Source organism: Pagrus pagrus, assembly GCF_965226575.1.
Source record: "Pagrus pagrus genome assembly, chromosome: 11".
Lineage (NCBI taxonomy): Eukaryota > Metazoa > Chordata > Actinopteri > Spariformes > Sparidae > Pagrus > Pagrus pagrus.
This window is the reverse complement of record NC_140195.1, coordinates 16,932,397-16,959,703: the sequence shown is the minus strand read 5'-3', so window position 1 is coordinate 16,959,703 and position 27,307 is coordinate 16,932,397. Positions and strand designations below refer to the sequence as shown.

At 40.7% G+C, this 27,307-nt stretch overlaps 3 protein-coding genes across 7 annotated transcripts; 2 read left to right on the top strand and 1 right to left on the bottom strand.

The window, feature by feature from the left end:
• Positions 1-1,019: 1,019 nt before the first annotated feature.
• Positions 1,020-8,707, bottom strand: LOC311265006 (ceramide kinase). Of its 2 annotated transcripts, none has more exons than XM_084366284.1 (13): positions 8,349-8,707; positions 6,558-6,653; positions 6,184-6,321; positions 5,954-6,082; positions 5,746-5,809; positions 5,495-5,640; positions 5,338-5,412; positions 5,069-5,221; positions 4,698-4,803; positions 3,121-3,224; positions 2,094-2,290; positions 1,694-2,010; positions 1,020-1,505 (listed from the first exon to the last, which is right to left on the bottom strand). In XM_084366284.1, the coding sequence occupies exons 1-13, from the start codon at positions 8,470-8,472 to the stop codon at positions 1,400-1,402; spliced, it is 1,755 nt and encodes a 584-aa protein (XP_084222410.1). In that variant the 5' UTR covers positions 8,473-8,707; the 3' UTR covers positions 1,020-1,399. The 2 variants fall into 2 exon arrangements, with proteins under 2 accessions (XP_084222410.1, XP_084222411.1); XM_084366285.1 differs by having other exon boundaries at positions 3,121-3,218.
• Positions 8,708-10,316: 1,609 nt separating this feature from the next.
• Positions 10,317-13,188, top strand: naa10 (N-alpha-acetyltransferase 10, NatA catalytic subuni). 2 transcript variants are annotated; one of them, XM_084365893.1, is made up of 8 exons: positions 10,317-10,505; positions 10,652-10,750; positions 10,876-10,934; positions 11,019-11,064; positions 11,157-11,272; positions 11,403-11,447; positions 12,419-12,503; positions 12,632-13,188. In XM_084365893.1, exons 1-8 carry the CDS (start codon positions 10,485-10,487, stop codon positions 12,812-12,814), a joined length of 654 nt encoding a protein of 217 aa, XP_084222019.1. In that variant the 5' UTR covers positions 10,317-10,484; the 3' UTR covers positions 12,815-13,188. The 2 variants fall into 2 exon arrangements, with proteins under 2 accessions (XP_084222019.1, XP_084222018.1); XM_084365892.1 differs by having other exon boundaries at positions 10,318-10,505; positions 12,419-12,504; positions 12,624-13,188.
• A 1,957-nt stretch (positions 13,189-15,145) lies between these two features.
• arhgap4a (Rho GTPase activating protein 4a) lies at positions 15,146-26,163 on the top strand. Of its 3 annotated transcripts, none has more exons than XM_084367428.1 (22): positions 15,146-15,199; positions 17,671-17,760; positions 17,948-18,119; positions 18,264-18,426; positions 18,660-18,722; positions 18,806-18,934; positions 19,032-19,160; positions 19,882-20,103; positions 20,201-20,302; positions 20,598-20,771; positions 21,297-21,381; positions 21,584-21,611; positions 21,706-21,805; positions 21,964-22,024; positions 22,833-22,910; positions 23,027-23,155; positions 23,270-23,375; positions 24,025-24,252; positions 24,336-24,391; positions 24,469-24,697; positions 24,791-24,839; positions 25,418-26,163. In XM_084367428.1, the coding sequence occupies exons 2-22, from the start codon at positions 17,694-17,696 to the stop codon at positions 25,559-25,561; spliced, it is 2,514 nt and encodes an 837-aa protein (XP_084223554.1). In that variant the 5' UTR covers positions 15,146-15,199; positions 17,671-17,693; the 3' UTR covers positions 25,562-26,163. The 3 variants fall into 3 exon arrangements, with proteins under 3 accessions (XP_084223554.1, XP_084223553.1, XP_084223552.1); XM_084367427.1 differs by lacking the exon at positions 15,146-15,199 and adding an exon at positions 15,209-15,471; XM_084367426.1 differs by lacking the exon at positions 15,146-15,199 and adding an exon at positions 17,323-17,390.
• The last annotated feature ends 1,144 nt before the right edge of the window (positions 26,164-27,307 follow it).

Sequence of the window (27,307 nt, the reverse complement as noted above, 5' to 3'; positions counted from 1 at the left end):
TTGTTTGATTTTGTCTGCATGAAAAAAAACACTGCTTTTTTTATTCCAAATCACACAGGACAAGAATAACTGTAGTCGCCTGATTTGAGTGTTCACCTGTAAATTTCGAAATAAATCATCATTCACTCTACCACCCACCCTTCTTTCTTTTTTTCTAACAGCAGTGGTCACACCTAACACCTACGGCCTAAAGACATGTAGGACCTGTAGAGCAAGACAATCTCTACTTACATGATTGTTTGAAGTTAATATTATAAGCCTGTTCTCTGCTGCCAGCAGGCCTGTGTGAGTCATCACTTAACCATGATGTCACTGAATGTGATGCATGCAAAGCAACAACGTAATATGCACATAATATTTTTACTTGGAGGGCTTGTTGGTCTGGTTTGTAAGAAGAGCTTGAATGTCCTGTTTTAGGTAAGAATGGCTTCAAGGTAGGTGCTTCACACTAATTTCAAAACTATAATGAAAAAGTTTTAACATCACAACTCCAATTCACTTTTCAACTGCCTGCAGCAGACTGACGCTGTCTCTTTCCAACTATGTCTTTCTCTACCAGGTGCGTGGTCTAGCTGGAGGCCTCCCATCAACAAACACACACACGCAAATACACACACACTCTGACAAATAACAGATGATTTGGCTCGGGTACCCGGAGGACCGTGGGAAATGCAGCAAAGACAAACATGTGTTTAAAGAACTTCTCCTCTGGGACATATTATTATATTTGTTTGTGTTATTTGATTTAATTTGTTTAAAAGAGACCTACCATACCTATTTCCCCCTTCCCTTCAGTATGTAATATAAGCTCTTGTGCATGTAAAAGATCGTTTAACAGAAGCTCCTGTCTCCCACAGAAAGAAACACCTTGTTAGAAGTCTCACTTTAATTCTGTGACTTTGTGGCTTCACACTACATCTCTGTGTCACACGATTGTTTATGTACAACAAAAATGAAGCCGTTACTGCTCTGCACTACTGAGCTGATGTTGATGACAATAAAGAATAAGTCAGTCAGAGTCAGGTCAGTCTTTTTTTATTGCATTAAGATGTTTTTTGTCTTGAAACTTCTACTGACACTGCCCATGATTTTATTCTCGGAAAGCTCAAGTAGAAATACAGTACATTGTGAAGACCAGAAATTGCAAAAAAACTGTGCACATTTGTGTTTTTGTGCAGAAAAACCTGCACTACAGATAAGTTAATAGTGTTTTTTAGGAGCAGTTTTCATTAAACACACATTAATATAAGAATAAATAGTTTTTTCATTATTGTTATATAAAAGTACCTGAAATACAAAGTCTTTGGCCATGACGGACTGCAAGGTTTAGCTTTTCCTTACAAACATTCCTATTGTTCCCTTTTTCTCATTGTCAATCATTTAGATTACATGTCTTGGTTCAGAATATCCTTTCACACTTGTTGTCAAGTTCCTCGCTGCAGCTGTGTACAGCTGCTCCGTCCTCAATGCCTCTGGCATACAGTCGCACCAACTGGCCATGAATCCTGAGAGAAGAAGTGAACGCAGTTAAAAGTGTGCAGCAGAGAAATACTCATCGTTATCCACCTGTGCACTATTTTTTATTTGTCTATTACTATATGATAAAGCTGCATTACAATTACATTTGAACCTGGATAATACAGTATCGTATGACAATACCCAAAACACAACATGGATGGTTGTACTCTCTCACCTGCAGAGGATCTCAGTGTTAGGCAGAATCTCTCCGTCACAGTTCCACACAGACGCAGCAGGAGCTTTGCTGCAGCACAGACCACACAGGAAGGGGGGCACTGTTTTCTGCTCGTTTGTCATTTCTCGCTCTGTGCCTCTCTCTGCCAGGTGCTGCTGAGATCCATTCCTGCTTACGGTCTCGATGTAGCTTCTCTCTTCATCATCAATTGCGCTACTTGTCGCTCCAATCTCTTCATATCCCTCCTCCTCTTTTCCAGAGGGGAGGGAGAAACGGACGGCCTTCACACGGTGGACTTCCACAAACGGCAGGTCGAACTAAGAAAAGCGTGAGATGAATTAGGTCAGGCAGTGTTAAAGCTTGCTGGTCCAGCTTTGTTTTAATGGGAGAGTGCCCATACCTGGTCCTGTGTGCTTGTGTGCCTGTAGAGGAACTTGAGGAATCCCAGAGGGTGAGTGTCCCATACAATGATGAGGTCCCCTGTTCCATCGGCCAGGTGAGCAGAGGGAGAGAGGCCCAGAGGCGACTTGGGACAAGAGCTGGACATGCAAGTGAGAGACACACACCTGAACCTGCCCTCCACGGTCACCCACTCACCTGGAGAGACAAGAGAAAGAAAGACGATGCTACATTAAAAAAAAATCCTACAGTCACTGATGATTCTTTATGAGCCTCACTATGGAGGACTGAAACTGACAAGAGAAAAAAAATAGAGAAATGACTCAACAAATAAATTATGATTCAAAAATAAAATTTTAATATTTACAATATTATTGTGGTAATGAAACAAACTCAACCATAACTGAATAAACAAGCTGTTCTCAGAGGAAAATCATGTCCCTAGAACACTATTTGAAGCTAGCTGTTTGTCCTTTAAGGGCAGTTTGTTTATTCTGTTTATTCAGTCATGAAAACAACAAGTGTTTATTTAGTTTGTTTAGGCATTAAAAAACAGTAATTTAAACATTTTTCTCTTCTGATTAAAGTTTCTACATAGTGCACCTTTAATAGGATTCAAAATGAGAAATGTTGCAGTATACAGTTAGAAACAAAGGCTCAGGTTTTGTGTGTTATTTTGCTAGAAAGTGGTAGATTGATTATGCGATATTAGCTGACATTTTGCTATTTTCAGATAGAATAACATTAGCTAACCCTAACTCTATCATTGACGAATTTCAATTTTGTAATATTTGGCTTTTGTCTTTTGTGTGTAATTTATACATTTATGATGATGACTAATGAGTGACAGATGATAAATGACACTATGACAGATAATGACAGCGAGTACGCTATCCTCAAATCCTCCGCGATTCCCATTGCCTACTCGATCTACCTCCAGTCTAAAGGATAAACAGCAAAAACGAAGCTTGAAATAAGACGTGATTTGGGATAAAATACACAAAACACAAACACATCTATGTTATTACCTTCTGAGTCACTAGTGAACTGGCTGTAGTGGGAGCTGTACAGGGAGCCTGAATCTGAAGACTGATGGAAAAGTCTTTCTGTGCTTCTGGAGCACACACTGCACCTGAACACACACACACACACACAAACACAACACAATGAATTTTCACACTGGTTGGAAGTCTGTGAAATAACAAGCTCCTCGACCTTGACACCCATTCAAAGGAGCATCATAAGCCATTTGCCGACAGCCAGAGGCAGCTGCCTCAGACAAAGACCGAGGCATTGTTCACTCCAACGGCCGAGTCTCACCTTTCATCCAGATCAAGTTCCTCTTGACGTGGTTCCTACCCTCCTTAAGGTGCACCCAACACCTGAGTCCCTGCTGCAGGTGCTGGCAGTTACGCCGTCTCAAACAGTGAATTTGAAATTAATAATAATGATGCTGCCCCCAGGGACACTTTCTCCTTTTCTCATTAAAAGGGCCAGTTAGATTCACCCTCAGATTAAGGATAAGGACTTGTAGAAAGGCTAGGAATAAGATTAGTCACCCAAGAATGAGAGAGGCTTTCATCATTTCGACAAATTCACTTACAAAATTACTATGACCACACTGTCGCATTCCACTTATTCCCCTTAAACAACTGGGACTCATGGATAGACACAACATGAAAACATTGTGGTGCTGTTGTTTATGTGATATTTTCACTTCACATAGCCAAATCTCAGTCACATAACACTGTAAACTAAAGGAATGAACATCACCTCTGTGATACTGGTGAAGTACAGAAAAAAATCACATCCAAACAGTAAATACAAGGTTATATTTGACAAATAACATAATTAAAATAGAGAAGTAGAGTCTGCAAAATAGATAACGCTCCCAGATAGTGGTTGTGTTTTTTTTTCATTTAAAACATGTTTTTTTTTTTTTTTACATTTTTATGGGATCATGATCCCACTCGAATCTTCTCCATTTTCTATTTTTGAAAGTCTGTTTGTTGTATATTATTAAAGGAGACCTATTATATTTCATTTGTTTCCTTTCCTTCAGTGTTTTATACGGGCTCTTATGCATGTAAAAGGTATTGAAAGTTAAAAAGGTCATAGGCCGCACCAACAGAAGCTCCTCTCTCCCACAGAAAACACTGCTCCTGAAATGCCTCGTCAGTAGACCCGCCTTTAATTTCCTGACTTCATGACATCACACTGTCAAATATTTGTCATATTAAATATTTATTGTCAAACAATTTACGCCTAGCAGCTAGTTTGGCATGTAAGAATTGATGTAGCACAGCTGCTCTGTTGCTGTTAGCAGTGCTGCTGGCACAGGCGTGTGTGAGCTGACCAATCAGAGCAGACTGGGTATTCAGGAGGGGGGGAGCTAAAAACAGAGTGATTCAAACAAAGGAGGAATACAGTGCTGCGGCATTGGACAGTATGAGAAAACTGATGTTTGTTTTTTTTAACACTTAAGCATGTAAATCTATTCTGGTAATAACCCAAATAAAATCATGATTATGAAAATGAAAATGAGCATATGTCTCCTTTAATTGAACAGTGTTATGTCAAGTCTTGTCAGTAGTTGGAATCTCACCCTGAGAGGCAGCGTGTTCTGTCTCTCGGGCTGGAGTGCACCGGGTCTGCTGGCAGATACTGAACTATGCCTGCATAGCTTCTGTTGCTCAGGTACACCACCGTGCCTAGACAAAGGAGAGCCATCAGATAGCTGGAGATGCACAACACTAGGCGTACAAACAAGATTTTAAAAAGAACATACGCGTGGAAATTTCGTGGGGTTTCGTTTCATAAAAAGAGCACATGAGCCACATGAAGTCCTTTCATCTCTGTCATAGCGACAGTTTCAGGTTGAATTTTTAGCTTTAAGCTAAAAATAAATACAGATAATCTATCAGCATCTAATGTAACTCAGCGTGTGCTCGTTCCTGTTCACTAAATGACTCATACCTGAGTAGTCATATCGTAGAGGTCCCATCCAGCGGTGTTTCTCGCTCTCAGCCAGTACGTCGCCGTAGAAGCCGTAGCCCAACAGAGACACTGAGTAGCGCATCAGAGCAGAGGCTTGATGGACTGAACACACATCCAGAGGCTGAGAGTCTCCTGCAAAGCATTGTGGGAATTAAGAATGGCCATAGAGGCTAAACCATGGAGCTCAGATTGGATAATATTGTTTGTGTATTCAAAAACGGTGATTAAAAGTTAAAGTGTCTCCTCACCAATGATAATGTGCAAAGCTGAAGTAACAGGGTCAATCACTCCCACTGTGGCGTAACACACACAGTCTGTAGAGCCTGCAACAGACACAACACATGAACGTGAGCTGTCACTGCCCTGAATCTCACTCCATCAGTGTGTGAATATCAGTGTCAGTACCTGCGGGGATGATGCCAATATGTAGTGGACAAGGCTGCAAAGTGACAGCAGGATCATTCTCACAAAGGCCGGCCTCTTGTTGTGTCCGCCCAATCAAACCGTGAAGTATTTCGCTGAACATGCCGTCCCCACCCACACACACCACACTGTTATAAACAAACACAAGAGCTTCTGTTAGGGAAGCACCTCCCAGCGAGCTTAGCCGTTATTGTGCTCTCATACCACAGTGTTTGCACTCTGACAGCTCTCACCCGTCAAAGCCTGCCAGGTCTTTCTTCAGGAGGTGGTCTCTGGCCTGGTTCGCCCGCTCTGTCACTAAATAATAAAAGTTATTATTACATATAGACTAAATGTCTAAACACTAAATAGACTCAATTGTAAATGTTAAAATTCTGAGTTTGAATTTCTTCCCCAAAACTACATAGTGCCCCTTTAATTTAATATGTTGTTGTCTCTCACCTATTACATGAGAGCTGATGCCTGCCAGCTCAAACAGAGGGGCAACCACAGAATGGTAGATCTTTCTTCCTTTCTTTTTCCCTCCAAATGGGTTGATGAACACCAACAGCCTGTGTGGACGCAGCGGACCTAGCAGATAGATTTAGATTTAAAGATAATTAGTACAGTTCTTAGATATTTAAAAGACATAGGAGTCATAGTATCATCTTTGTCTAGTTATCCATCCTTACTGTGAGTTTTGAGAGCAGTTCGTAGGTGTTTCGTCCACTGGTCTCTGAGGGCCCGACTGGGGCAGCTGAACTGGGTCCGGCCCAGTCTCCATAGTAACCCGTAAGAGCCACCACTGCTGAAGCGCTTCACATAGAAAACTGAAGGTGGAAAGAAGACAAAACCATCCTGTTAAACCACAATATCACCTGCCTGAGCAAGGGGGTTGACAGGCACATATTTCTCTTAATTGTAAAGCTTATCTGCCGTGCACCTGTATGGAAATTACTCTCAATCGAATCTCATTTTAACCTCAACGGCCAAAGAGCCTGTGTCATTACTATTTACTTAAGCGTCGACCTTGGCCTTGGGTTTGTGATATCCGAGAGTCTCCCACCTGTGAAGTCTTTGTCTGTGTCCTCAACCGACTTCTGGGGTAGTATCTCCACCCGGCCCTCCTCCACTCCAACCACCTCTGCCACAGGTACTGAAACTTTAATCACACAGACAAGCGCACACAGCGCAAACCTCAGTGCACACGCTTCTTTGCATACAGTGAATGGAATACTTCAACCACTATCCTCACGGCAGCTTTTATTACTTGACGTAGACGTTAAAGCACAAGTGTCATATTTAGCTGTTCAACATCAAAGCTCTCATGTCACGAAAAAAAAGCACGTGATCGTAGTGGCACTGAAGTAGAGTGAATTCCATTTAGCTGCTTCAGTCCTGGCTCCTTGTCACACTGTCATGACTTACTGGGACAAAACAGAGCTATCGTTAATGTCACACCTGTGGTGCTTTTCCTCCTATGACAAGTCAAACTGTTTACTGTGAAAAATGGCCTATTGTGCATGCTGGCTCACTGGCACACCTAGGAAGAGCTGGGCCATCATCTATAATATTAGTTACACCTGTTAATGATAAGTCAAAATGTCTGTGTCACAGGGGCTCTGTGGAACTTATGTGTTGTGCTTGAAGCCGGTCGGTTGATATGTTAGCGGACTGGAACGTGCATAAAGTCACATACTTTGGATTGTCGTGGAAAATCTGGCCAGAGTCCGTCACAAATCAATTCACAGTCTAGCAGCGTTAAACAACTCAAACAAATCATCCACAGGCTTGTATAGACAACTGAGAGAAACGGGGAAGGTCTCATTTTTCATGTCATTATAAAAAGTGATTAATACATGTAAATTGTTACACAGCACCCCTGTAAAAAAGGTTTATTATCACAGTTTGGAGCTTGGTGTTTTATAGCTATAATACTGACTGTGAAAGACATTTGATTGATGGTTAAAACATCGTTGCGTCTTCTATGGGTCAATATTTTTTAGTTTTAACGCATATCAAAGACAACATACCAACCAATTAAAGGATTTTTGCATTGGTGATTTTTGATATTGGACTGCATAACTAAAACTGAGTTGACTTGACTTGACACAAATTTATCATCATTATGTTTTAAATGGACACAAGTGTGTATTATCTCTAAGAAGACATGTACACCTCTTTACAACATCCGACAACAGATGGATTCCAGAAAGCACTTTCCATCTAATCATTAAATCAGTAGAGGAACAAAAGAAAACTGAGGCACTTGTACTTTTACAAAGATGAGCTTATAGCTGGGAAGAAAAACATAAGTCAGAATATAGTAACAGGATAAAGGGATGAAATATAAAGATAAACTTTGATAAAATAAATAAATAATATTACATTATATGTACATTTATAGTCGCTATACTGTATACATAACACTGCAAGTATACACATAAGAACAAAACTATGAATAAATATTAATACAAATAACAGAGTATTTTTACAGTGTGGTGTTTTTACTTGAGTAAAGGATGAAAGATGTTGAGACAAAACACAGACTGATAGTTCAATGCCAAGCCTAATATTACTGTCAGGAAGTGTGTGACTCCTCTGTGTTTTCAGTCAACTGTATCAGCAGGTTGTGCTTCATGTTGGTGCTGTTTAACTTGTTCTTCACGTTTTCTGCAAGCAGCTCAATGATCGTGCCCTCCCTCCCTCCCTGATAACACTGAAGCTGAAGTGTTGTTGTCTGCTGTTTCCTAGGCTCGGCTTGTCATCAGCCCTGTGTGTGTCAGCTCAGAGGAAAGTAGGCTATAAAAAGCGACATTACCGATCGACTGATTTTGAAGAGTTAACAGCCACCTACTTGTTTTCTTGTCGCGGTTCTTCTTATCTACCTCGGTCCAGTTGAAGTGCCAGCCTGTCAGGACCGCCCGGTATCTTCTGTTCCCGACCCACAAACTCGACTCCAGCCTCAGGTCTGCCTCCATCTGGAAACGCGCTTCAGCCACAGCGTCGATCTTTCCGGTGTCTCACAAAACTTAAATGATCACATCTGACACCCATTACCATCACATCTCTGAGAAATAAGAGCAGGTTGACAGTGTGACCTCGCCGTCAGTCAGCAATATCAGTCCTTATATGATGGGAGTTTTTTTTTTTATCTTCCTCTGAATGAACCTGGAGACACATTCACAACATCGTTCCTGTGAAGTGCTGGAGACAGCCTGGCACACACCGTGTTATTCTGGAAATATGTTTCCTCTACTGTCCCTCCCTGCTGGTGACACCTGCAATATTTGCATGCTGCACTGCTGATTGGATGGCAGAAGCTCACCTGAAGTGGTGACTATTGTCCAATTAAGACAGCAGCGCAAAGACTTGTGATTGGACCCTGTCACAGTCAATTATGAAATATAAAGTTAACAAATGTGGTGATCAATAGGGTTGAATAACAGGTAAAGTGACAACTTTAAGATCACTTGTGAAAAACAAATACAACTCTGTAGAGGAAATGTAGATTACATATTCTTACTAATCATTTCCAAAGTAATAATGACACTAATGGTGGCCTAGACTTGAACATTTTCCCGTATGCCACACAGGATCTGTACTTTGCAACACTTTTTTCCAAATCTATTTTTTTGATTTATATTTTTAAGCAGTTTGCTTGACATACAAATAACCGCAATTACTCATTTATTTCTCAGTTTTGCAATAAATGTCAAACAACAGGAACAGTTACAGCTACAGAATAAACTGAGGGGTAATAAAATAACAACCACAACAACCGCATCAAAACAAACAAACTGATAATAATACCAACCTGTCCAATAAGCCCATACCTGTATTGAGCCAATGCTAATGTAAAATGTTTGTATGCAGTAATATCAAATTGAGAGTAATTTCAGTGTGCGTACATTAAATCTTACAGCCACATTTTAACGGCAGTAGTTTTCTTTTAAAATGTGATTTTATTTATTTTCTGTGATGAGGGGATAGGAAAGTGAGAATTTTCTGAGCTGAAGGCTCACTGATAAACTGGAGATGATTAGTAATCTGTGATCTGGCTCTAAATTAAGAGTAATGAATTGAGAAATAATGTCTCATGACTTCTGTTTTATTTTTTTGAACAGTAAAGTCTCCATCCGCACAGACAGGACAGTATACTTGTAGCTTATCGCACCAAACATGGCTAAATGAATTCACTAGGGGGCCTCCTGGGCAAAAACACAATATGGGCCCTCAGCCGTATTGCAAGGCAGATGCTAACCCTGGGGATTTCAAATTAAAAGCTTGTGCCCCAAGTGATCCGAAGTGATTTCACAGTGCTCCAACCAGAGTTTTGAGACTTGGACATGAAGGCCTAAATCTAATCTGGGACTTGATTTTTGTGACACTTCTTGGACATCTGACTCTCTAAGGACTTGACATAATTCATGCTTTGAAAGCAAAAATATTTTAATAACTATTACAATACAAGGTCCACACAAGACCAGATAATAAGACATGATTTTGCCAAATAAAGCTGATATTGTGCTGGTTGTTGCAACTAATTTGCACACGATGAATGTGGGGTTGGGTCGACCCTGGGGATCCGGGGCCCCACAGCAGGCAGCCGGTCTCCCTGGTTGCTGATCCAGCCTGATGCTTCCTGTAGGTGTGTGAAGTGTGAGACAACAACCCACAACACAACATCCGAGTTCCTATCGACGCGAATCCCTATTTCAAAATAAAGGTCGTGTATAGCATGTTTTCGTCCCTCATGCAACAGTTACAACTTTTACTTTGAAGTCCCAGCGCACACCGTGACCGGAAATGCCTGCCGTTATTGTGGCACGCTCCTTCCTCCCTTCCCTTCCTTGCTAGCAAGTCGACTTAGCTAGCTAGCGAGAGAAGCTCTTTAAATCTTGCAGTGTACTTATTATGAATTGATTGATACGTGTAACGTAGTATATTTGATTTCTGTTTGTACAGTCCGAGTAACAAACCAACCACCAAAATGAACATACGAAACGCAAGGGTAAGTGTGCTGAAAACCTGTCGACAGCCATGCTGGTCCTACTAACTTAAAGCTAAGCTAGCTACTATAGCCCACTCGCTAGCTGACCACATATCACCGTTTCATCGTGTCATGCACCTTTCTGACATTCAGTTTCTTTATTTCAGCCGGAGGATCTTATGAACATGCAGCACTGTAACCTGCTGTGTCTGCCAGAAAACTACCAGATGAAATACTATTTCTACCACGGGCTGTCCTGGCCTCAGGTAATTCCCAGTGCAGTGTCCATTGCTTTTCCTGTTTCTGCCACCAATGCTCCTATCATCTAAATCCTTACAGTATATGTACGTCTGCATGTTTGACACTTTTTTCCCTCTTTTCCTTGTTTCAGCTCTCATACATTGCAGAGGACGAAAATGGCAAAATTGTGGGATATGTCCTAGCAAAGATGTGAGTATGTGTGACCTTTACCTGACGCCACTTGAACAAAGTAAATGTTCAGTGTTTCAACAAACTGTTTTGAACTCTCACTAGGGAGGAGGACCCAGATGATGTCCCCCATGGTCACATCACATCCCTGGTGAGTCTGAATGAGAAACACCTCATTTTATATTGTTGATGTATTTGGCTGGCTCCTCTATTGAAACTAAAACCTTCATCTGTGTCCTGCAGGCAGTGAAACGCTCCCACAGACGTCTCGGCCTGGCTCAGAAGCTGATGGACCAGGCCAGCCGGGCCATGATAGAAAACTTCAATGCTAAATATGTCTCGCTTCATGTTCGCAAAAGGTACTGTACATTTTTGTGTTATGATAAATTGTAGCATGGTTGCCTGTTTACAAAATGTACTCTGGCTCCGATTATGTGTGTTAATGCTCCTGTTTTCGATAGACTTACCAATATTTTCTCCCCACTGCAGCAACCGAGCAGCCCTGCACCTGTACTCCAACACACTCAAATTCCAGTAAGTCGTTTCTCTGCCAACATTACTTCAGTGCATTTATTGTAATGCATGTTCTCCAAGGGTATTGTCACACAAGTAGTGTGGCCGTGGCCTGGCTCGTGAATGGTGCTAAACCAGTAAATAAGAATGACTGATGTAACGATCAATATCAGCTTATTGCAGATATATTTGTGTCTGCAAATGTGTTTTATGTTGACCAATATGATATGAATAAATGCAGCACAGAAGTGCTGAAGATATCTTTGAAGTCAGAAACAAAGTATTAAGCCACAAGACTTTTTGGTAGTGAATGCACACTTGATTTATAAATACATATGATCAGGCATCTTTTATTAACACTGATAATAGCACCGTGTATTCATATCTCTGAGGTCATTTAAACAGTGTTGCTGTAATTGACCATCAGAGAGTCAAGTAAGAGACAAATGCCTCCCAATGCTTAACAAACAAATTCTCTTACAAAATCAATTTTAATGGATCCTTTTCAAAATATTTGTTTTTGCAAAAAAAAGTGTCGGCCGTTATTGTTACCTGATTTTTATTACACATACATAATATATATTGTAAGTGGATATTGGCCTCATTGATAAACAACAGCACCAGACACCACAAAACTAAGCTTCTACAATCTATTTAGACTTATATTTATTTTTATTTTAGATTTTATTTGTTAAGTGTTAACTGTTTAATTATATTTTCCGTAAACGTTTGTTCCCAACATGAAGGTTCCAGAGCATTCTGCTCAGGGCCAGGAATAAAATTCTTGTGCGTAAAAAGCTGAATTCTTATTATTTTCTTTTTTTGGCCTAAAATGAGTCAAATTTGAGTTGTTTGCAATCTAAACACTTCCAAGTTTGCTTAAACCCCCATAATTCTCATCATGAAGATACAAATATGACCTCAATGCTACAGCCCAGACTTTTAGATATTTGCTCTGACTGTAACTGATGTGTTGTCATGGCGCTCCATAGAATCAGTGAGGTGGAGCCTAAATACTACGCAGATGGGGAGGACGCCTATGCCATGAAGAGAGACTTGGCCCACATGGCTGACGAGGTGACTAGACTCTCAGTGTAACTACTGTGGAAATTTGTGTTGGCGCTCCTCGTTTAACATTTAACGCCCCTGAACTGAGCTGATTCTGACTGTGAAATATGTTGTTTTTTCGTCTGTTGGCCCCACAGCTGAGAAAGCCTGGAGTGCGCGTCTCTGGTCAGGAGGCACCGTCTGGCCAGAGCCCATCAGGATCCGGCGACCAGGAGAGAGAGAGCGAGAGAGACAGCGGAGGAGAGAGCAAAGAGCTGAGCGAAGTCAGCGAGGCGACAGAAAGCACGGACGTTAAAGATTCTTCTTCCGATTCACAATGACGCTGCGGTCCTAGACATTTTTAAATTCATCTCTCACTTCCACTTTTTATCTATTTTCGACAACATCTCTGACTTTACAAACTGTGACTATCTGTGCGTCAAAGCCGTTCACACATTCTCATCACTGGTTTTTCTCAAGTCTCGCTTTCCACTGCAGTGCTGAACAAAACGTCTTGGATAATGACATGAATCTGAGTGTTATCTAAATGAAACTAAAGTGAATAATTGGTCTCAGTGTTTTTATTGGATTGCTGTTGTCATTATCAAAAGTGGCCCAAAGTTCTGTGAGGTTTACAGAATTGAAAACAAAGCTGTTTCAATCTAATCTCTTCATTATTTAACACAATTACTGCAAATAAATCTTTGAAATAATACTTGTGTTATTGCACTTATTCCTAAAAGCGATCATTAAAGCAGCGTAGTAGTTTTACTTGGAAGTAGGAAGGAAGTTAAAGAAATGTCTCGGATGTATTTTTTTTTGTACTACACAGCCTGTGAAGTGGTTACTGTTGAATATGCACTGTCACGAATGTTACTTCTGTTTTACAAAATCACATGAGATACACAAGATCCATAATAAAGGTTCCCATTGACAGTGAGAAGCCCTTACAGAGTGTGTAGGAATTTAACGATTTCCAACTTTGGTGACTCCTAGTGGCGTCATCAAATAAAGACTGGCAGGCAGAGTATTATTGCACACTGTTTAACTACAACGGATTTGACCTTTGGACGCTAGTGTATGAAATAAAAGGAGCAGACTGCGTTGTCATCAGGTTTGTCGCATTTTTCTAGCATTACAAAACATTTCCTATTAATGCTAATGCTACATATAGATGGAGGGGATTTATGAGAGTGAAGAGTTTCCTAGTCAACAAAAGTACTTCCTAAAACGTATCTGTACTTGAATCCTTTTTGTTTACAGCCGAGTTAGCAGACACAGTGGGAATCCTTTATTGCTAACAGGTATTTCAAGGTACTAAAGTCATGATACATGAGACCTGAGCAGTGACTTCCTACAGTCAACACTGTCCTTTGTCGTACTGGAGTGGTTTTTAGAGAGAAGTACATGACAGATAACAGCAAATGTTGCACACTGGCCTTTTTGAAAATTTGGCAGTTTGTGACACATTGGAAATAGCTCTGATTCACACCTTCGTGCCATTTAACACGTTAGAGTTCGAGGTGAGAGAAGGTGACAATGCTGCTGCTGTTCAAAACAAGTCTTCCACACTGATCGTGCTTAGATGAGTTAGGATTTGATAGCAGCAATGTTGTTGTTGCTATTGTTGTTTTTACCTTATTTTGTCACCAATGTGCCTGCAATGACAGTTACTGGAAAATTTCTCTGAAGTCAAATGCCCTTTTTAGCTTTGACCTTTAAAGCTTTGTTGTAAAAGTCATTGTGGAGTAACAGTAAAGATAACGTGTCACTTTGGTGAAAGAAATTCCATCATGGGGCTGACTTAAGTAAAAGTCAATAATTATACTTAGTATAAAAAGTAAGTGTCAAAAGTACAAGTAAAGTTAATTATACATATATTTACTTATGTATATATACATATTCTATAGTATAGTATAGTATAGTATGCATTGACCGATTATTAGCTTGGCCGATTATTGGATCCGATATTCAGCATTTCCTTATTGAAATCACTGTTTGTTCAAATTGGATTGCATATAAATGCATTTAAAAATGCACTTCTTTGGCTGTAATGCAGCGTGCAATCTGCAAAGTTACTTGTAACTAAAGTTATCAAATAAATGTAGTGAGTAAAGAGTGCAATATATGTCTCTAAAATGTAGTGGACTGGAAGTGGAAAGTAGCAGAAAATGGAAACTCTCAAGTGAAGTACAAGTATCTCAGAATTATACTTCACAGTACTTGAGTTAATGTACTTAGTGCCAACTATTTTGATAATCAGTTTTGTGATTTAAGTAATTTTTTATTAAATTCTCAGCTTCATGAATGTGGATATTTCCAGGGTTTGTTACTCCTCAGTGACTGTAAACTGAATATCTTTCGGGTGTGGATGAAACAAGACTTTTGAGAACCTTATCTTGGGCTTTTGGAAACACTAATCGACATTTTTCACAATTTTCTGACATTTTATAGACAAAAAATGAATTGATTTACCCAATGAATCATGCAATCATTACTTGCACTAATAATGAAGTGTGGTCACACAGCATGGAAGCTAATCTTGGCTTAGAGTTGCCCTCTGTGTTGTTTTTCCAACTGAACACCATGGCAGCTGATTTCACTCAGTGCCCAGTGAATAACCAGAGTGCAGAGGGACTAATCAGTGAAAACAGCTGGTGTCTGATTGGACTGAAAACCTTCTCTGGAGTTCAAGAGGCAGCCTGAAAGAGAGGCTCGGAAAAGAGGTTTTGACTCGTTTCACTTGCACAATACACACTGATGGCTCAAACTGCATGTGTGAGCGTGATGATGGGTGAGAAAGCGAGAGCAGCGAGGGTGTGACAGAGAGAGAGAGAGAGAGAGAGAGTCAGAGAGAGATGAGTTCCACTCCACCCACATCCATCCGTGTCCAATGTGAGGGGGAGGTGAAACAGTTGAGAGCTTACTGTGCTATTAACTGGCATTATTTAGTTGCCTCAGTGTGGAGAAGACACTAGTCCAGACTGCTCCTCATCAGGTAGGACTCTCTCCTTTTTTGGATGTATTAAACTTTTCTTGATTTTCATTTGCCTCACCAAAACAGGCCAGTTTAGATCCAATAAACATGTTTTTGTGCTACCAAGCAAGTTGTTATGATCGACCTTCCTGCTTGATTATTTCAGATATGTTATTGTTGGCTACAGTCACAGCCCTCAGGTCATTAACGTCTCATAGCTCAGGCAGCACGTATGTGTTTGAGCTTGTGAAAACCTCAGTGTTAGACACGCATGATTATAGCAACTGAAAAACCCCTAGTCTTAAGTGCAAGGTTAAGACTTACTTAAAATAAAATATTACAGCATGTTGTGACGACAGGAGTTGGTGATTCACTGCTGATCACACAGAGAAAGAATGAAATGGCTAATGGAAAAGGGTGACATAGGCTGGAAAATTGAAAATTGAGAGAGACTCCTTTCTATGGGGAGTTTTGGGTTTGCTGTAATACAGCAGACTCATTTCAGCAGGTCCGTTACTGTCTCAGCTGAAGAGAGTGCTGATCGGTGGTGTTTGCTTCTGAAAAAAGGGGAAGTCGAGGGGGGAAAGAGAGAGAGAGTGTGTATGTGTGTGTGTGTGTGTGTGGTGATTGTGTACAGAGGGTTGTGATCCAGCAAGAAAACACCCTTCTCTTCCCCTTTCTGACGTGAACTAAATGTCGTCCTAACAAGGGATATCTTGTGGATACCAGTGGCTAAGTTGTCAATTTTCTGGCTCTCAAAGGCCAGCCAGATGATGCGTTTAATGACTGTCATGCACCGAGATGTTGCAGCCTTCCTCTCTGCACTGCTTTATCTATAGTCTGCTGAGAACAGGACAAGGTTTTATACAGCATTGTTAGTTTCGGTCTTACGACTTGAGTTCAGCTTTGGTGTTTCTCAAGCACAGTTTCAGTGAGATAAACTTGAGCCTAACAGGAATATACTAAAGATTCTCTACTTAGTTAGACGTCGATTCTCATATTGTCAAAGGCCCGTCAGATGTCGGTCAGTCTTTAGTGTCATACAAAATGGCAAGAATCCAAAACTAAAGTTTCTCAGATGAATGTTCTTAAGTCGTTATTGGTGTTTGTCCAGTCTAAACCCTTGTTTCATTAAAATAAACCTGAGCCTGAACTGGAATACACTTTCTATAAAGATTCTCTGTCATCTACTTAGTTAATTGTCCATTCTCAGATTGTCAAAGGCCCGTCGGATGATTTGAGAAAAGGACAAGATATCATAAAGCGTTGTTTGTTTGTCAGGCAAACGTGGCAAGAAAACCAAAACCAAGGTTTGTCAGCTAAATGTTACTCAATGATTTTTGTCAATTTTGGTGTTTATCCAGTCCAAACCCTAGTTCCGGTTAGATAAACTTGACCCTAAACTGGAATATACTTTCTATAAAGATTGTGCCATCTAGTTAGTTCGTTGTCAACTCTGATTGTCAAAGGCCTGTCAGATGATATTTTAAAAGAAATATCTCGATTAAAAATGGAAAGTGATTGATTGATCATGGTGTCTGGTCTAAAGCCGAGTCTCAGTCAGATAAACTTGAGTCTAAACTAAAATATACTTTTTTTATAAAGATTCTCAGTCATCTGGTTAGTAAGTGAGATATCAAGAAATACTAAGATTGATTAGCCATTTATTCTTGAAAATCCAGAATGTCTAATGAGTGCATGAGTAAACTTGAGTATTGTGGTAAAACTACCTGTAGTCTTGAGAACAAACATCCCCACAGAGTTGTAGCAGCTTGTGGTTCACCCTATTTTTAGGGCAACTGAGCTGTTGCTAGAGCTATTTTTGCACCCAATGCAATTTTGCAGCGTGACCGACCGGTGCAGCAGGCAGCACATGCCAACTGGTTTTCTAGCTGTCTGCCGTTCAGCAGAGGGTGACCAGTTTGAAGAGATGTGTTACAGTAAGATGAACATGCTCTTTTTGCTCGTTCTGTGGCAGGAGGAAGTTAGCATGGTCGGTGGAGTGGGGGGTGTTTCATCACCAGCGGTGTGAGAGTTTGTAGAGTAGAGAAGCATGCTCGGGTGCAGCAGTGGAGCACAGGGCTAGTTTTAAAAATTTTTTTTTTTTACAAAGATCAGAATAGCTTGCATGCACGTGAAGCAGACTTCGACTCTGCAAGAGACGTGATTCAGCTGATATTTCATGCAAACCACACAAACTATTCACTTCCTTTTATCCAGAATTCCACCCAGTTGGAGCAACTATGACTTCCCATGTGAAACTCCGGAAGGAAAAGGTTGGCTTGGTGGACTACGACACGCAAATCAAAGGTAAAATAATGACTTTTACAAGCAGTCTTCTCAGAAACCCTCCCTCTTCATCACACCCCATCTTAACTGTGACAAAGATGTGTTCTTTGTGTGGAAAAAATCAGTTTGTCACCCCCAGTAAGACTTTCAGAATGAGTCATACTCTCTCTTTTGTGCGTTTCCTTCTGCCTGTCTTTCCCCCTTTCAGAGGTACGTTGCCAGCTTGTCGACCAGCTGAAGGTGTTGGACTTTCAGCTAGAGCAGAAGAGCCAGCAGCTTCAGGACCTGACGGACTACCTGCGACGGCGGAGTGAGCTCGAAAGCGAGTACGCTCGCTCCCTTGAAAAACTTGCTGAACGGTTCACCTCTAGGATAAAGAGGTAAAGGCAAAACAGCCTCTGGCAGAGCACGTAATGTACTAGAATGAACTAGCAGTTAGTTTTTCATTTGAGGATGCAGTTGTTGAGCCTTCCTGGTTGTAACAGTTTTTCTTGTTTTTCCTTTCCTTTTTTACCTGTGTTCAGGAAGGAGCCCAGTACTCATTCGGTGGCCCAGGTCTGGCTGGCCCTGCTGTCCCAGACCCGCCAAGAAAGTAAGGACCACAGTGGACTGAGTGAGAGCTGCAGCAACGTTCTCTTCCAGTCGCTCACGCACTGCCTAGAGTACACGCAACGTCTTGCCAAGAAGGTACTGATATGAGCGCTGGCATTGACCAAACACGAGCAGAGTCTTTCATTATTTGGGACAAGCCTACACCTGTACCGTGCAATTTACCTGAGTCAGAAAAACAAAGCCATTACTTTCCTCTTCAGACTTCCACCACTGTAATTCTCTTGAACTCTTGACATTAACTCATAGATTGTGGTTCACTGTGTTCCTTCTGTGTTATGCCATCTCAACTTGTGGTCTTCTGTTTCAAGAGTAAAGACGTCTGTACTCAGCTGCAAGATGGGCTACTCAAGGTTACCACAGAGCTGCAGACCGTAAGTGAGAAATCAACAACCCAAAACATTTTCCGGCTACCAAACAAATAAAGGAAAGCATGACTGTATGTGTCTGTGTGCAGGCATGGAGGACGTACTACCAGTACCACTCCGAATATGTGTGTGCGGAGGGGAAGCTGAAGGAAGCAGAGAAACAGGAAGAAAAGCAAAAGCAGAGCGCTGCAAAGAAACTGGGGAGGTTGATAGAGAAAGTAAATAAATGCCCTTTTATGTGGTAGTACGTGCATACGTGTGTTTAGGCACAATATCTAATTCTCCTTTTATTGATGATTGTCTTTTGTTCTGCAGAGACAAGGTAAGGTCCAAGAAGTCTACCTGAAGTGCAGCAAGGCTCGAAACGATTACCTCCTGAACTTGGCTGCAGCCAACGCCTCCATGAATAAGTACTACCTCCAGGACATCTCCACCCTCATAGATGTGAGCACATCAGTTCACACCCTTCTGTGTCTGCTGAACCCCCTTTGATGATAAACGTGTCGATATTGTGGATGCTAAATGAACGATAGACATGTACGTAACACTTTCTACGAAAGAAAAAAGATTGCTTCAAGAGAAATAAGCTTTTTGGGACAATATTTTTATAGGCACTGATTGACCTGGTTATTGTCATATAAGTTCTGTTTTTCACAACATACATCCATCAAATCTGTGTTTCTCTATATTCTTAGATATTAATAACACATGTGTTAATAATATTAACAAAGCAACGAAGCTGGTCGAATTGACAGGAGTCAACAAAAGCTGTGGAGTTTCAATAAAAGGATTTAGCTTTTGTTAATATATGAGAGTTATGTTAAAATTTGGCTGGTGTACTCTTAACTTGTTACGCGACACTTATAGAGCCCAGTGGGTTTACCTTGTCCTGAAAATTGTGTCATGGTATCTCCTCCTCTTATATTACCATTAACTTAACCATTGTCTTATGTTCCTTAAATACAACTCATACTTTACAAGCAGTTGGTTGGCATCGGTCTTTACTAGCATGCTCCATTGAACCAGTCAACAAACTTTTACACCATTGGAACACAGGGTGATATTAGACCTTGTGCACCGGTGATATTGTGTAAAATATCATGTTTAAGGAAGTCTCCTTAGTTATATAGGTGATTATTGTCTGAGTTGTCCTTGCCTCCCTCAGTGTGCAGATGCAGGGTACCACCTCTCTTTGAACCGGGTGATGCAGGCCTACCTGTCCAGTCGGTGGCGGGCCCAGCAGAACCTGGGCACGGGGCTGCAGCAGCTCCAAGTCACCGTGTCCGGATTGGACCAGAGTCAGGACAGAGACACCCTACTGCAGGACAACTACAACACCTTCTGTATGCCCCTCCGCTTCTCCTACCAGCCCCATGATGGAGACCAGGTCTGTAGTGTGTGTGTGTGTGTGTGTGTGTGTGTTCGTTCAGTGGATTATTGGGCTGTTCTGCATTAACAAACCCTCCTGTGTCCTGACTCTCCAGGTGACTGAGGTCAGCGCAGAGTGTGAGATGAGATGCGAGCTGGAGACCAGATTCAAACAGATCCAAACCAGACTGAGAGCGGTCACCGAGGAAACAGAGGAGGTAGAGTACATCACACAACCCTTAACACCTCATTATCACCTTTTTGTTGGTTGGTCTGCTTTGTCCACAAGTGTTTATAACTCATCACATATGAGTCCAGGGCTTTTCTAACTGTATTTTATTGAAGTAGTTGCAAAGCTCAGGTAAAGACATGAAGGCGAGCTTGTAAACCTGTGAGGAAGAACCAAAGTATCAAACTTAACTTGTGTGTTGACTCTAAAATATTTCAAAAGAATGTAATGATTATATGTAGGATTGTATTTAGTTGTTATCTCTGTCACACTCTGTCATACAGGCCAGTAAGAGCATGTCAGCGGCCCAGTCGTCCCTGCTGGAGGGTATCAGTGACGATGATCTGGACCCCAGCAGTGGTTCCTCTCAAGAGGGCAGCACTGAGAACCTGACAGTCAAGCCCAGTGTGGCCCGACGCAGAGCCAACCTGCAGGAAATAGAAAACCTCTACATCACTGTAAGGCCACAATGGCAGTAAACTGATTTTAAAGATAAACACTTGGTGGATATCAGATGTGGTTTCTTGGCTGAATTCTTGGGTTTTGGTAGACAATGATGAGGACCACAGAGACTGATGGTGACGGCATGATAATGACTTTAAATTGCATCTGATTTGTATATTTATTTTTATAGTTTGTATGTTTCATTAGTTTTTAATTTCCTTTTTGTTTTAAATGCAGTTTAGTTTCAGTTAGTTCTCAGAGTTGTTTCAGTTTAGCTTTTATTGTTTGGCATGTGTAGTCTTAACTGCTATTGTGGTTGTTTTTGTTGTATTTTCTTTTTAAAAATGGTTGCTTTTATTATGATATAGGGGGGTATTTTTCAGGGGCAAGAATGAGTTCAGGATAGGTATTGCATTACAAACACAACACTTGATGAAGGCAAATGACACACAGTCATGTAGACACCAAAGTCTCAATGAACATGCACTGCTATTTTCAGTTCTATTGAACTATAATAACCTTGCTGATTTGTTTCACAGAGAGTGAAAGAGTACCTTCTAGGCAGCTCCCTGGTATGTAAACTGCAAGCCAAGCATGACCAGCTCAAAGCGGCCGTGGAAAAAGGTATCGCTTCTGCATTTCTCACGAATCAAACTGCTGACCCAAAGTGTCATTTGATAACAGTTGGTGCATTGTGGGGTATCATTTCCAACTAAATTGTTTTACTATGACCTGCATCCAAAGTATGAAATCTTGATCTTCTAGTTTTTCCTTACTGGCTGGTTTTCATTTATGCCGGTTGTTTTTCTTCCTTTTCTCCTCCTAGCTGAAGCAGCAAATGGACATCAGCCAAGGTATGGATTAAAATGTTTAGTTCTAGTATTGAGTCTTTGTTCTTGGTTTAATTGAGTTAACTGTGTCTTCACGTTATGGTATTTGGCTCTGCAGACACAACGGAATGTCTATGCGAATCAGGAAGAATCACTCGAGTGCCAATTTGAAGCACAACCACAAACTTTTTAACGGAGACATGCTCTCATTCATACAGGTAGCTAACACCATGATAACACCATCTCACCATGTCCGCTTTTGGCATTTCTCTGTCATGGTATATTCAATCTATTTTCACCTGTCTTTCTTTCAGTTGGCAATGATGTGTTCGATTTGCTGTTGGCGAAATTTAAATAGAAACTTGTTTTCTTTCAGGCATCAGGACAACAGATTCCAATTGTTGTGCAAAGCTGCATTTGCTTCATCAATCTAAATGGTGAGTATTCAAGACGGAGAGAGCACGAAAACAGCAGCTGCACGTTTGCAGCTCAAGCGCAAAAACATATTTGACTGTTACAGTAGAGTGATCCCATGTGTATTATATTTCCTTTAAACAAATAAAACTAAAGAAACACTTTAAGCCACTGTGTAGCATTTGAAAATTCCCAGCTGTAGTGCCACTCACGGGTCATAGTAAAAGTTGACTGTAGCAGACATCAGTTTCCTGAAATGAATGGGCTGAGAGCAACACACACTCGGCAGCTGTATTTATCGTGATTGTCCCACTTTTCTAAGGACAAAACAAAAGCCATTATGCTGTGTACTTGTAAAGATGCTTTAATGGCATACATTTCTACCTATGGTGTCTCTAGATATGTATATAAGCTGCATTTCCACCCAAAGTACCTGGGACCTTTAGTCCCAGGAACTGCTTTTCAAGGAGCTGAAACGATCCTTCAGCACATTGTGTTGTTTTTTCGTCTTAAGACGAGAAACAATAAGGCAAATTAGCCCGCTGACGTAGGAAAAAGCGGCAGTTGCTCTTATACGTCAACAATATGGCCTGGACTACATCTTTTGTATCCTTTCTTTGTAACTCCATGTTGATGATTTGAACTGGTTTGCAACGCACATTAAAAAAAAATGGTAGCTGAAATAAAATGCAGTACTGCAGACTGGGGACTTTTTAAGGGGTGGGGGTGAAAATAATGTCCCCAGAAACACGGTTACAATATGCATTGAATCTGAATGTTCTCAGATCATTCAGATCACTAAGGAATTATAATAATCTGTCCGTCCATCAGGTCTCCACCATGAAGGGATATTCAGAGTGCCAGGGTCTCAGATGGAGGTCAACAACCTGAGGGATGCCTTTGAGCGAGGTAGGCCTGTGTTTTTGTGTGTGTTTGCATGACTTGTATGTGTGCTTACAGAGTAGTCCCCCCCCACTGTGGAGCATTAATAATGTGGGGCAGTGTGCTGTGGGCTTCCCCTGCAGGAGAGGACCCACTGGCTGAGCGGAGATGTGACATGGACTCTGTCGCTGGAGTGCTGAAGCTCTACTTCAGAGTTCTGGAGAACCCCCTCTTCCCCATCGAAAGCACCAGCCAACTTCTGGAGCACACTCGTAAGTGTGTGTGTGTGTGGGTGGGTGGGTGTGGGCGTATGTGTTGAAATGTGAAATGAGTGTGGTTGAGAGCATGCAGCAGTAGCTTATCTCTCTTTCATCACCTTTTCTCAGAAATAAAGAACGAGGCGGAGAGAGCAGCTCAGCTCAAAACGGTCATCTCTTCCTACCCCGAGCCGGTCATCATCGTCATGAGATACCTCTTTGCATTCCTTCATCAGTGAGTATTTAAACAGTCATCACTGTTCAGGATGTGTGTCTACATAAATGAAAGTGACTCACAGGAAACCATGTTTTTCTAGCGAGAGGAAGGAAAATATGTTTTTACTAGTTAGTGCATGTCTTATTAGATCTGACAGCAGTATGATGGATCAGGGGCTTTTTTTTCACAATATATATGTATTAGAGTCAAATGTAATTAAAACTCCAGAGTTGTCCCTACAATTAAAAGGTTTAGGTGCAGCACCCTAACAGTTTTGGGTGCCACCTAAGCTGAATGAATGTAAAATCATTGTGGAGATCATCCTAATTGATTGACCTTTCCCAGGTCTAATGGTCATAGTTGGTCCCCAGTGGACTTGTTTAGTTAGTTTGATCATTCAGCTTTTTGGAAAAATCGTTTATGTATTATCTGCTCAAACTTTTACAAGTGTTTGTACACAGGTGGTCTGAACTGACATGGAATTTCTTTTATATTTTTTTTTATCGTAAAACGTAAAATTTGATTGGGAGGAGACTTGGGAGATGTTTTTGTGAACTTGTATTCGTATTGAATGAATATAAGAAGGTTAATAAAAGCGTCAGGGAATTTTAGCTTAGTTTCACCTACCTCACTCCTTCATCGTATAACTCTGTGTCTCTGCCTCCAGTGTGTCTCAGTACAGCGACGAAAACATGATGCAGCCTTACAACCTGGCTGTGTGTTTCGGCCCCAGCCTGGTAAGAGGACAAAACGACGATGATGTCGTCACCCTGCAGCCTCAGATCAATGCCCTGGTGAAGCACATCATCATCCAGCATGAGAGCATCTTCCCCAGCCAGAGTGAATTACAAGGCCCGGTGTATGAGAAATGCATGACACTGGAGGAGGATGACTGGTGAGAGAAAAGCTGTTCATACACACAACAAGGATGCAATGTTTCGTGGAGTGATTACCTGAGGGTTTTTTTTTTCTTTACAGTGAGCCTATCATTGAAGAAGGTGATGTGGAGGCTGAGTACACACATGGCAGAGATGGTAAGTATGTGCTTATCTTAGTTTATCAACTGTGATGGTGTCTTTGAATAGAATAAAATAAAGTGATGTGCTTACAGATTTGGAAATGGGATACTCGGTTGACAACAGCACAAGCTCGTTTGCAGCAGCGACGCAGAAACCAGACCGCCCCAGAGCCAACAGCAGTGGTTCCATCGACGGCAGAAGGTTGTCAGCTGGGCCAGCAGGGGGAGGCATCGCTTCGGGTGGGAAACTAATGCTCCAGATTCCTGTTGGGCCACAATGCAAGCCAAGGCGGCTCCACTCTCCTGCCAATGTGCGCAGAGAGTGAGTACCACTGAATGTTTCAGCGTTCCAACTCATTATGTTCGTGTGATAAATGAATATTCACTGTTTTACAATGTTTTTGTTTTTATACAGATTTCAGGAACACTCATCTTCTGAGGATATTCCCGTTCAATTAGACAAGGTCTGTCTTTATTTCTCATTTGTTTACTGGTCCAACTATGTGACAAGGCAACCTTTCATCAAGGGTTTGTTAGTTATAACAAAAAGCTTTTTCCACTACTTTTTATATAAATAAAAAGTAATGGGACTATGATGTTCTAATAAGTAATCTGCAACTATAAATGTTAATAAGTCCTTGAAGGGTTTTTTATAACAAGTTGTTAATGTTTCAAGATGTTCATAAAACAGCTTTTGATCCAGATGTTTTCCAGAGGCGAAGTGGTTGAACCATCTTTTTAGAGATTTTCCTGATGAACTGATGAGAGCAAAAGAGACAACCTGGCAACTCAAAAGTGATTTATAAACGGCTTTTAAGGGTTCTGTAGAGCTTAAGTTGATTTATTCTAGTTATAACTTACAAACCCTTTAAAGTGTCTTAATAAAAAGGCACCAAATTACTGACGATTTCATGACAATAGTGCAGTATGACTTTTCTGTCAAACATACTCAGTAGCTCGCGAGCAGAAGTGGGTGCAGAGAACAAAGAAGAGTTTTGTCTTTTTCCTCTCTCACACCACCATTGTTTATTTCATCTCACAGGAGGTCTGTCGCCAGATGGACTCGGTCTTCAAGGAGCTCCTCTTGCGGCAAGGAGCGTCGGATCCCTCCACCATCGCCGCCTCCTCTCCCTCTGCCCAGGCTGCCCAAAGGAAAGGGAGGCGGGATGGGCGCAGAGGGAGATGAGCAGGGCTCTTCAAAGGAGCAGATCCACTGGACTGGAGAGGACAGGCAATAGTTGATGACATGGAAAGAGAGAGAGATGATACAAATGAAAACTGAGGTGTAGGGTGATGTGCTCTGACAGTAGCTTTCAGCACATCTATTTCTAGAAAACTGAGGTCACTGACCCATAGTCACTTCTCTGAGGTCTGTTGATTGGCTTCTTTCCACGGGGTGGCTCCTGACTCAGAAGCCCTCCCATTCATGTTTTCTACAGCAGACTCCTGTTGAGACTGCAGACCTGCTGTACAATGTGGAAACTGTGGATTACTTGAAATGCACAGACGTGTTTGTGTACAGCTGAGTGTGCTTATGCAACTATCTGCATCTGTGTAGGTGTTGATATTAAACTGTTTCCACAAATTTTCTCCGTCATTTTTAGTCGGTAAATGCACATCTACATACAATATACACATCTATTATTCACCTAAAGTTGATAAGAAAACTGTGACTACTGTAGCTGTAAGGATTTTGTACATATTAATTATTTGTAACTCGATTCACACTCTATGATTTGTCTGTATATCTAGGCTACATGGCGAATAAATATTTTGTCTATTCTGCCAGCTTTGTCTTCCCTTTTTTAAACTTGAGTATGTAGGACAGAAACTGCCAAAATCAAAAATAAATAAATGACTCAATAAATTAATATGCCATTAAATGCACTAAAAGTGATAGTGGAAGTAAATGTAGGCATGAATTGATATTTTAGTTTTAATTTGTTTCTGTATCTATTTATCCTTTTATTCATCCACATTTATTTACTGACCCAAACAGAAATGTAAATTGATGTTATTTTATGTATTTATTAATGTCTGTATTTATTTTTTATTATTATTTATGCATTTAATGGCATTAACTATTTATTGAGTCATTTATTTATTTTATTCTTGATTTTGGCAAAAAATAGGGGATGTATAACTTGATTTTTGATGAGTAGGCTTAAACTAGTATTTAAATATTTCTTGATTATAATTTCTATTTATATGAATGGTGAAATAAAGGCTTTTTAGAAATGTCTTATCTGGAAAAACTACAAAAAACCGTTAGAACTGTTAAAAAAACAAAACATTAAGGTCAAGAAACTTCTAATCAATAGTTTAATTAGCCTATGTCTTATTAATGATTGATCTATTTCACTTTGAGTGTCAGTTACCCTTCAAAATGAGCCAGATTAACCATAGCAGGGCCTTGCTTTGAAATGGTAATGGGATTAAAGAAAGCAGCCATTATTGGTTTTTACTGTTATTAATAACACGTGTTTTTGCTGCCGTGACATTTCAAAATTTCTTCTGTGAAAAAAGTCTATTAACTTGAATGACAGTTTGAAAGAGTTACTAAAAATTTACACCTGGAGAAACCTTTTAGTAAGAGTTAGTCAAATTGTACAAATATCTATGATTGCTAAATTATTTTAATGGTGGCTCATGAGGAAAGTGTCAGAAGGAGGACGGAGAAAAAAGACAAAAAGAAAACTAATTGATTAAATAGACCCACATGTTTGAATGCTTTTGCGAAGCTTGAGATAAAAATTGTTTGGATGTATTGCGGGTATGATTTCTTAGTAGATTAAAGACCTTTCTTAATTCACATTGGTACATGTGGGATTTGCCTGTATCATATTGGTAGTGTTACAGGGCCAATATTAGCCTCAAGCTATCAAGACCTAAAAATAAGTCTTTAAACCATAAGGATGTAATACATTCAGTG